The sequence below is a fragment of the Nelumbo lutea genome, chromosome 1, assembly GCF_056320005.1.
Source record: "Nelumbo lutea isolate HS-2025 chromosome 1, American lotus-T2T, whole genome shotgun sequence".
In the NCBI taxonomy this organism is placed as follows: domain Eukaryota; kingdom Viridiplantae; phylum Streptophyta; class Magnoliopsida; order Proteales; family Nelumbonaceae; genus Nelumbo; species Nelumbo lutea.
In genome coordinates, this window is record NC_142684.1 from 83,233,410 (window position 1) to 83,243,029 (window position 9,620).

General features: G+C 36.1%; 1 protein-coding gene across 21 annotated transcripts; it reads right to left on the reverse strand.

Moving 5' to 3' along the window:
• Nucleotides 1-324: 324 nt before the first annotated feature.
• On the reverse strand, nt 325-8,795 carry LOC148875764 (protein GID8 homolog). 21 transcript variants are annotated; one of them, XR_016105223.1, is made up of 8 exons: nt 8,560-8,742; nt 8,024-8,127; nt 7,654-7,813; nt 7,449-7,555; nt 3,393-3,524; nt 3,067-3,223; nt 1,469-1,731; nt 325-889 (listed from the first exon to the last, which is right to left on the reverse strand). XR_016105223.1 is itself a non-coding variant. In XM_088965328.1 (7 exons), exons 1-7 carry the CDS (start codon nt 8,736-8,738, stop codon nt 1,610-1,612), a joined length of 882 nt encoding a protein of 293 aa, XP_088821454.1. In that variant the 5' UTR covers nt 8,739-8,795; the 3' UTR covers nt 1,216-1,609. The 21 variants fall into 21 exon arrangements, 14 of the variants coding, with proteins under 14 accessions (XP_088821454.1, XP_088821457.1, XP_088821455.1 ...); XR_016105222.1 differs by having other exon boundaries at nt 325-947; XR_016105220.1 differs by having other exon boundaries at nt 8,024-8,081; nt 8,560-8,737.
• Between the last annotated feature and the right edge of the window lie 825 nt (nt 8,796-9,620).

Below are 9,620 nucleotides of genomic sequence, written 5' to 3' on the forward strand. Positions count from 1 at the left end.
TTAAAACCGTTCTTGGGCCAAAAAGCGTTGATTTGGTCAGCAACCCACTGGCCCAGGTGGTCGAACCGTCAACCTATCAACCCGGGCAACGGCTTTGGCCGTTCTTTATTTTTTAGTTTTTATTTTTTATTGTTAATCAGAACAGGCCGTCCATTCAAACCGGACAGTCAGATGATTTGACCTGGGAACCGGTAGACAAAACGGTTCCAAGTGGGGCCATAGTAGTAGCCAACCCTCAACAAGCAGCATTACCTATTGCAAATGCAGCGTCAGCCAAATCCACTCCCTTAATTAATGAAAATTTGAAACACTCAGAAACAAAGCTGGCAATCCAAATGTTATCCTTGCTACCCTTTCTCTTATGAACTTTTTTGTTAATCTTTTCACATGGACTTGGATAATCAACTCTTCAAACAAGAAAATACTTTGGTGACATGAACGAAACTGTGGTTTTCAGCACCTCTACATGTCTCCCTAGTCAGCTACTCTTCTCCTTCGTATCTTCTCCCTGTGCAATATTAGATGTCTCCAAGTCATTAGAGAAATCATCCCCCTTCTGTTCAAACTTCAAACTCCACCACCACTGCCTCCACCTTATTGCTGTCAAAGTTAGAATAATAGGGTACATTTCATTTCTATAAACATCTCCTAACAAATAAAACAATCATCCAAAAGATCAGAACTGCTTCCTTGCAAACCCTCAAGTCAAGGTTCTGATCCATCAAATTAAAAGTTTTCCTATAATCATCCACTATATCTGCCTCACCAAACAAGCCTTATACCTTCTCACAAAAATCTTCTACAGGGTTTTAGAGACCTATCTTCTCCAGAATCCTTCACTGCAGCTAAAGTAGCACCTTCCTTCACCAAATGGTCATCATATGATTCACTGCCAAGAACCAAGTTGCAAGAGTAGGAAAAACAGGGCATGAGTGTCTAGGGAATCCCTACATTGATCCAAGAAATAAGATCAAATATGTTTAGTCATGGTTACTAAAGATATAGAAGCAACCTTTCCCAACTAGGCTACTTTGTGAAAGCACAGAAGAACTTGTACCATACCAAGATCATTGGGAAATTTAATGAACAAAAGAAAACAGCAAGATTAAAATAATTTTCCCTCTAATAGACAAGGGGAAAAAGAATGTTCTTTGTAAGGTTTTATGTATTGACATATAGGATAACAACGAAGTAACAAATGATTGTAGAGATGAATTGGTAACAATATTAGTTACAAAGATATTGATAATTTGATAGTTACAAAGATATTGATAATTTGATAGTAGTATGATATATCTCTCTCATGTAATATAATGAAAGAACTAACCAACATAAACAAATCCCAGTCAGCTTTTACATGAAAACCCAAACAAGAATTCATGTTATAAATAATGAAGAGTACTGTTAGAGCAAGATCACATACAACAGAATACCCAAGGCCAGAGACTGTGTCAGGGGAGTTTCTTACCATCCCAATAGTAGAATGGAAAACATCGAGGAACAATAGTTACAGTCCCATGAAAACGTATTCACATGACTCAGTCAACTTGCTCAATTTGCAGTACAAGAGACTGGCCTCAGTCTTTCACAAAGGGAGCTTTTATGCCTTTCAAATTGCAGGATCCTCAAGAACAGCTGTTGATAAATCATTTATTCGTGGGTAAGCAGCCTTCTCATCAAGCTGGTTCTGTGCCCAGATCAGCATCTTTAACAAGCTTGGAAGCTTTGGGTCTGTGGTTTGATATACCAGAAATACCAAGTATAAACATCAAAGAGATTTTTCAGAAAAGAAAAAGAAAATGAGATAAACCAAGATGGTTTATAGATTGATTAAGTACAGAGTAACATTCTTGGAAACAGAGCACTTTTGAGAATCATCAAAGGAAAACACAAATCAGGAAAACATGAATATCTGTATAAAAATAAGGAAATGATATGTTGAATCAATTAAAATATTCAAACAGGGAAAAACATAAGTACGGACCTTTCCAGATGCTCAAGGCAATAATAGGCCTTGTATACTTCAGCATCTTCAAGATACTAACCAATACAAGCACAACTTTGCTGTTGAATCATGAAACCATTCTTTCTCATGACAATATTGAGCTCCATGCATGTATTTGTTAGACAGCTTGCATGTTTAAAATCACTTCCACAGCTAATCCTCTGAAAAACATATTAGAGTCTCTTTTTCTTTGATACAAAGGAGCCTAAGAGGAACATCTGGCCTTTTATTAAACAAAGAGGAAGATTAGGATGCCAAATTATCTTATCTAGAAGCACAATTTTCATTAACACTTCTCTGAAAGGAAAAAAATTAATGATAGCAGCACTTTTAATATCCTTTAATGAGCTGTTGAAGGTGACAAGGAACTTTATCACTTGGGACGTGAGGTTTTTTTTCCTGGTGAATCTAGGGGCTTGAAGCTTTAGATAATTCAACCCTGAAATATTCCTTGCCACCTTCAGGGATGAACATATTATGCAATGCAAAACAGTTCACCAGATGGGAAGGGTAGCACTTTTCTAGGTGGAAAAATAGAACGCATCACCAAGATGTGCCTAGAGGAGCGCGTTGCTGACAAAAAAATTATCTTTCAGAATGATGCTATGGAAGTTATGATGACTGATAGTTTGGGTAAAGAAAACCAAACACAGTATGGAGTAACTAGCCTGTCCATGACCTGGTATAAAACTATTCAGAATATTTTACATTTAAGTGTTTGAGGTAACATATGCAAGCAAGGACAGTCCAATCAAGAAAATGTGGAAAACCACTACAACATAAGCCCTGGTTAGATGTACAAACCTAAAATATCAGAAATCTAGTGGGACTTACAATTAACAATCATAAACAATAGGTAAATCAAATTGTTGTGTCTAATGACAAACAACTTTATAGGCGGCTTTCTATAAAAGTAAATAGAAGATAAAAATTAGCAGAACTGTAACTTAATTCTATAAACTAATGAAAGAGGTAGATATTAAAATAAGGATGCAAAATAACAATAAGAATAATAAGAATATGATTGTAGGGTAAGATTAACACAAGGGAATTTCCCTAACCTTTTTCGTGACTCTGGCTAGTGAGTATGGCTGCATTGACCTCACTTGCTGTCTTCAAACGCTGTGATATGTCTAGAAGCTCTCCCACTGGGCAATTTGTGACATCTTCAAATGCAAGTAACGCAATTGTCCTCTCCAACTCTTCTAAGAAGCTTTGCTGCAAATAACTTTAAATTTCTTAAATCCGGTAAACAAAAGGTATATAGAGCTTATTAGAAAAATATTGGACCCATGGATCCAAGCTCCATCACCTTTTTGTGAAGGAAAAAGACTAGTTAGATTTCATTAAAAAAACCCACAAAGACCAAAAGAAAACTCGTAATTACATTTTCTTCACCCCTTGGTGCCAACTCCTCCTGAGCAAATTCTAAAGCTTCTTCTACCTTTCCATTGCGTATAAGTTCTATCAACCTTTGCTGCTGCAGATGAAAAAACAATTGTGGATTTGTATCCAGTATCTGCATGCAGAACCATCAGATTAAGTTAAAAAGAAAAAAGAACTATAACATTTTAACAACGATCTATTAAATATATCATATTACCATGGACCATAGGCTCCTTGACATCATATTATGAGCAATTAGTCATTGCAAAGAATAGGTAACATGACAAAATCTGGACAGCATTAATGTTCTATGGAGGCATACAAGTTTATCATACTTTTTAATTTTCTTCCTATCTATTAGTATGGAAAGATTTACAGAAAAAAGAAAAAAAGGATAAGATGTCCACATCATGCAGAGGAATAATAAAATGCACCAAAAAAGTTCAAAGTCAATACTTTACCATCTGCTTCAAATCACTATCAAAGTCTATCCATTTCATGTCATTACCAAACCTGCTCTTTGATATATGGGAATGTCTTCATATATCCTTGAAAGACTTCTTGAAGTGCCAATACCACAAAGTCTGTGAGCTTCAAAATGAATTGAAGTTCATTGGTGTAATTACGTATGTAGCATGTCCAGTACCCTCCAATTTATCCTAAAATTTGAAGAGGAAAAAAAAAACTAAGATCCAACAAAAGGCATCAGATGATCAGTGCTTCCAAAGCCTACAAACAGCTTTTCTTGTGAGCAAAAAAAAAGTATGTTTACAGTTTTAAATTGGCTAGCAAGTTTACATCTTCAAATTTCCACAGTTTTTTATTGATAACTGATTAGAATTTTATTAGATCAGAAATAATAAAGTACAGAGATAATAATAGAACAAAGGAGGGATTTTAGTCTAATCCCCAACTGAGAAAAGAAGGCTAACTCCTCTTCTACTTTCCCCATATCTCCAATTAAAACCCAAAGGTCAAACACGATGCTAAAAATGGAAAGGCGTGTACCCCAATTCAAAGACTGTCTACTTCCCTCCCTGACTAGAGAATCAGCAAGGGTATCTGCTTATCTAGGAATCCAGAAGATTCTAACATAGAAGGCAAGCCTCTAGACTGCTCTGAATCCCTGACTTGGTGCTAAAGATGCCAACGACCAGCATCTCCATCTCTCAACAAGTTATAATGGATTTTGAAAGTATGAATTTCTTTGGGAGTTATTGCTCAAGTTTCAACAATTGTAGTAGGATTAGCAGAAGCAAAGATGTAGCAACGAAAAATGGAGAATTTGAAACTGAACTCCAAAGAACTTTTATAGGAAAACAAGTGAAGTATTGCATTAAAGAGAAAGAACAGCACCCATGTACAACAAGACACTGTACATTGGGGTATTTATTACCACCATACTCAATAAAGTTAGTTAAACAAAAACAAAAAAAAAAAAAAAATTGTATAAGAAAAGAGTGAAATATCTTCCTTTGCATGAGCAATGTGAGGCCAACCATGACAGTAACATTCCTTTAATATTCTTAGCCACCAGTCTCCTCATTTGATTTATGAGAATTCCTTTCCCACAAGATAGCACCGCAAGCATCATTCCCCAAAGAACCTTGCCTCCTCTATTCAAATTTCTAGTGTGCCAAGCTTCCAAGAACTGTACAGTTTCTGGGAAGCAGATTTGTTCTCCAAAATACCTAAAGCCCTTTTCCAAAGATTAAACAGGGCTGCAGTGGAGAAAAAGGTGACTTGCTGACTCTATGCAGCTGTCACATAGAACGCAATTCATATTGTCAAGTGTCATTCCCCTTTTCATCGAATTTTTAGATGTCAGACATCTATTGAGTGTTGCCAACCAAAGCACAAAAACAGAGACCTCTGACAGCACTGCAACACTACGCACTCTTGAGCTTGGAAATCTGCTTCCTCCCCTGGGTATTATCATACCATACAAAAAGCTAACTAAGAACCTACTTGAACTTTCCCACACCCACATTATTTTATCCCTCTGATTTCTTTTCAAGCTGGTATTGTGAAGTGCCTGCAGCAGCCCTACTAATGATTCAACTTCCCAATATTCCAGGCTTATTCTGAACAAAGGGCACATACGATGGACTCATTCTGAGCTTCATATTTCCAAGACAGTATACTCCTTATTAAGCATAATATCAAACAGAGAGGGAAACTCCTCCTCAGAGACCTCTCTACACACCAGATATCCTCCCAGAAACTCATCCGTGTACCATCACCTATATCATACTTGAATCTTTTTCTTTTTTTGGAAGAAGTTAAAGTATTATAAAGCATTAGAAAAGAAACCAAATACATCAGCCCACATACAATGAGAGCCTGAACATTGGGAATATACAAAAGAACCTGGAAAATCCAAGAAAAAAAGGTCCAGCTTGCAAAAAAGATAAAAGCTGGACACCATTGAAATCCCTTTCTACACTTAACCAAGAACATAGAAGGCCTATGATTTTGTTCTTAACCGAAGCTACATCAGAACATTTGTTGTCAAAAATTCAACAGCTTCTTTCCTTCCAAAGAGCCCACAAGATGGCAGATGAGAAAATCCTCCAAAGCAGCTTGCCCCTTTTATTCAAGCCCTTGAGAATCCACCCTTGCAGAAGCCGAAGGACTGATTCAGGTAGGAAAGACCGAACACCAAAGCAAGACCAAGCCATTTCCCACAGCTGATGAGAAAAACTACAGTGGATGAAAAGGTGATTGGAGGACTTAGGGACCTCATTGCAAAAAGGGAACAAGATACTAGGAAGACACATCCCCCTTCTGAGCGGCCGATCTAATGTCAGGCATTTATCAAGAGCTGCAGTCCAAACCAGGAAGGCTATTTTCAAGGGTGCATGGGAATTCCAAATTAAAGCCCAAGGGAAGTCTCCATCCTCTCTAGACACAAGGTTGCTGTAGAAGGACTGAGACGAAAACTTACCAAATGACTCCCAAGACCATTCTTTCATCATCAAACTGAGGGTTAGGCTTGATACTTTGAATGAGGCTTAACAGCTCAGTCAGTGGACCATTTCCTAAGCAATGAGATTTCTTCTAAAAGTGGGGCCCCAAATTGTCTCACCATTCACTGAGTCAAAGAAGTCTTCAACCATTCCATCCTTGTCCTTTGCAATATCAAAAAGAGAGGGGAAGCTCTCACTCAAAGCAAGGTTTCCACACCATTTATCATGCCAGAATTTGACGTGAATACCTTTGTCAACCTTGCATCTAATGCCCTTCAAGAAATCAGGAAGGATAGAGACAATATTGCTCCACAGAGCACATCCCCTTGGGAGCAGGCCAGGACCCAAGTCCCAACCAATGCTTGTGAGCCCATACTTCTCCACATGATCCTTCTCCAGAAGCTGCTTCTCTCCTTGAATCTATTTTCTATGAACTTGTGTCTATTTTCTACTACATAAAAATTAAGAAATTTGGCATTCAGACTCATCAATATCCATGTACAATATACCACATATTTGGAAGAAGCATGTGATCCCAAAAACCATCCAGTCAACACAAAATGCAACTAAGTTCTCTAATAGACCAGATGCTGTAATTGGTTTAAATGATAAAATCAACTTATTGAGGTGCAATATGTTGAACTAAAACAATATTTAGTTTAAAACAATTATGATTAAAATTCAGAAACAAGACTTAAAATGCAACAGGAGGAAAATATATCCAGCTAATTCTCTCTCAAAATTCATGACAGGCCCTCCAAAATACACTACCACAAATACCACGACACTCTAACAGTCTTTATAGAAACTTTCTTCCTTTCATCTCCTTTTTTCTCAGATTTAAATTTGGTTATATCATTACAACAAAAGAGACAAAGACATGTACTTTTAATGAGTATTTACCATCACCGATCAACAAAATAAAATAGTAAAAGTCAATTTCTAGTTTGTAGATACCAAAGGCTTTTAAAAGACCTAACTTAAATCTGTTCTCCAAGAATTCCAAGTTAACAATAAAGGATAATGTGTAAACCCTGTATTTTTTTTCTCGTGAATATTATTGTAAAGAAAAGATCGGAGCATCCCACCTCAGGATTCAAATCATTGACTTTCTCAATTGCATCCTCTACATTCCCACACTGCACTGCTTTTTTTACGGCCATACGATCTGTAATAGTTGCTAGATCTATATCTGCTGTTTACTTATAAGGACGACATGCAACCATAAATGAAGCACAGAATTTCCAACAACATAAATAGTGGAGCACCAAAGTTGAAGGGAAGTAAGGATACGTTCAGTTCCTGACTCCGTTCGAAATTTCTCCGCAGCTTCAACATAACCTTCTGTGACAAGAAAATTCATCACCAGCCTATTCATATCTTCTTTCCTAATCTTTACATCGTTGAGCTTTTTCTCCCACTCTTCCCTCGTGATCACTTTCTTTGACGTCGACTTCATAATATAGGCAAACTTAGACATATGCTTAACAAAATTCTCCATATAAATATACAGCACATAGCCAGAACCAAAGGGGTAATAATTCACAAGGTCTTTGCAATTCACTAAACCGTAGGTTGTCTATTCAATTTTCAGGGTAAGGGAAGAAAAAACGTAAATGAATTGTCATAGTCAATGAAGAAAAGAAGGTAATGTGCTAATTACCATTGTTTCAACCGCTGCAAGCTGACTGATGACAATCCAGAACAGTGACATCAGTACGCTTCATTCAAACACCACCGAAACTGAGAATTAATTCTACAATATCCCTAAGAAATCCAAGCAAACAAACACTCCATCCAATGAGAGAATCTTAAAATGCAGCTCAAGAATACTAATGGCTATTGCACCATCCTCCTTCCTCAAGTAACAATAAGGAAAACAAAGTGTGGCGAAAAAATGTTGGATTTCCAGAAGAAAAAGCAGTGCTTTTATAAGATCTCATGTTTCTGATTTTTGGAAACCCTAGATTACAAGACTGGAAAATAAGGGCTACTAAGGATTTGAATTCAAACACCAGAACTACGACTTTGCAGGGTATTGAAGCTGAAAATGAATAAACTAATCAGGAAAAGAAAGGAAATAAGACATGGAAAAGAATTCCTTTCTTGGAAGTAATAAGCAGAGTGCAATAAATATACATATGGAAAATGTAATGCAGCAGCAACGTATACACCCAGCAGAATTTGGCGGGAACGCACCTCCCAATTCGGATGCCAGAAGAGTCTTCGCTGATATCTGAATGATTGTGGTCGTTTTCCGGCGATTCTTTCCTCTGAATCAGATATGATATTGATATAAAATAAAAGATCGATCGAGGTCGCAGCTTGTTCGGCTGTTTTCTAATCGATGCCAAACATATGAGTAGGCAAATGTCCATTGGTAATTTGGTATGGGTGCTTTGTGATACTTGCTACCGAAAGATCCCATCTTGACGGTGCCCAACAAACTTCTATGCCCATCTTTTGGTACTAAAAAATATCAAAACCATACTATCGGTTTCAAGTAAAAACTTGGGAATGTTAGAAAAAAAAAAAAAAGTAAATAACTGGGACGAGTAATCCCAGAAAAATAAACAATTCAAAAGGCCAGGCCTCCTCTAAGAAAAAGGAAAGTGTAAACTCACCGTGAGTTTTCACCGTCTCTTAAACTCACCATAACTTTTCAAATATTCTAAAACTCACCATATCACTAACCATTAGACAAATTAACCGGTGTTAATATATTACCATTTTAATATTTAAACAAAAAAAATTAAAATTTTATTTTCAAATATAAAATACATAAAAACATAAAAATTATAAAAATTGTAAACAAAAAAAATTGTTTTCAAATTATAGAAACTATAAAAAATGAAAAATAAAATCAGAAAATAAAAATTGTAGAAAAAACATCAAAAATTATAAAAAATACGGAAATTGTAAATAAATAACAAAAAAATACAGGAAAATTTATAGATTGTAGAAAATAGAAAAATATAAAAAAAAACAGAAATTATAAAAAAAAAACATTGGAAATTATAACAAAACACTAAAAAAGCAAAAAAAAAAGAAAATTGAAAACTGAAAAAGATCATTTTTCCTCTAACTCACCATTCAAGGGTAATTTGGTCATGAAAATTGTTATTTACGCTGACATGGACACCTCTGTTAACAAGCATTAATGGTGCACTAACGGAAGGTGAGTTTTGGAAAATAAAAATTTATTGACATGGTGAGCTTTAGACATTTTGAAAAGTTGTGGTGAGTTTAAGAGAAATTGT

Bases quoted from the DNA above. Each gene is read 5' to 3' on its own strand.
- LOC148875764 (XM_088965328.1), bottom strand. From the start codon at position 8,738: ATGGACATTTGCCTACTCATATGTTTGGCATCGATTAGAAAACAGCCG. The intron at 7,814-8,023 runs GTAATTAGCACA...TATATTATGAAG, and splicing joins TTGCAGCGGTTGAAACAATG to TCGACGTCAAAGAAAGTGAT. The intron at 7,556-7,653 runs GTATCCTTACTT...ATAAGTAAACAG, and splicing joins AACGGAGTCAGGAACTGAAC to CAGATATAGATCTAGCAACT.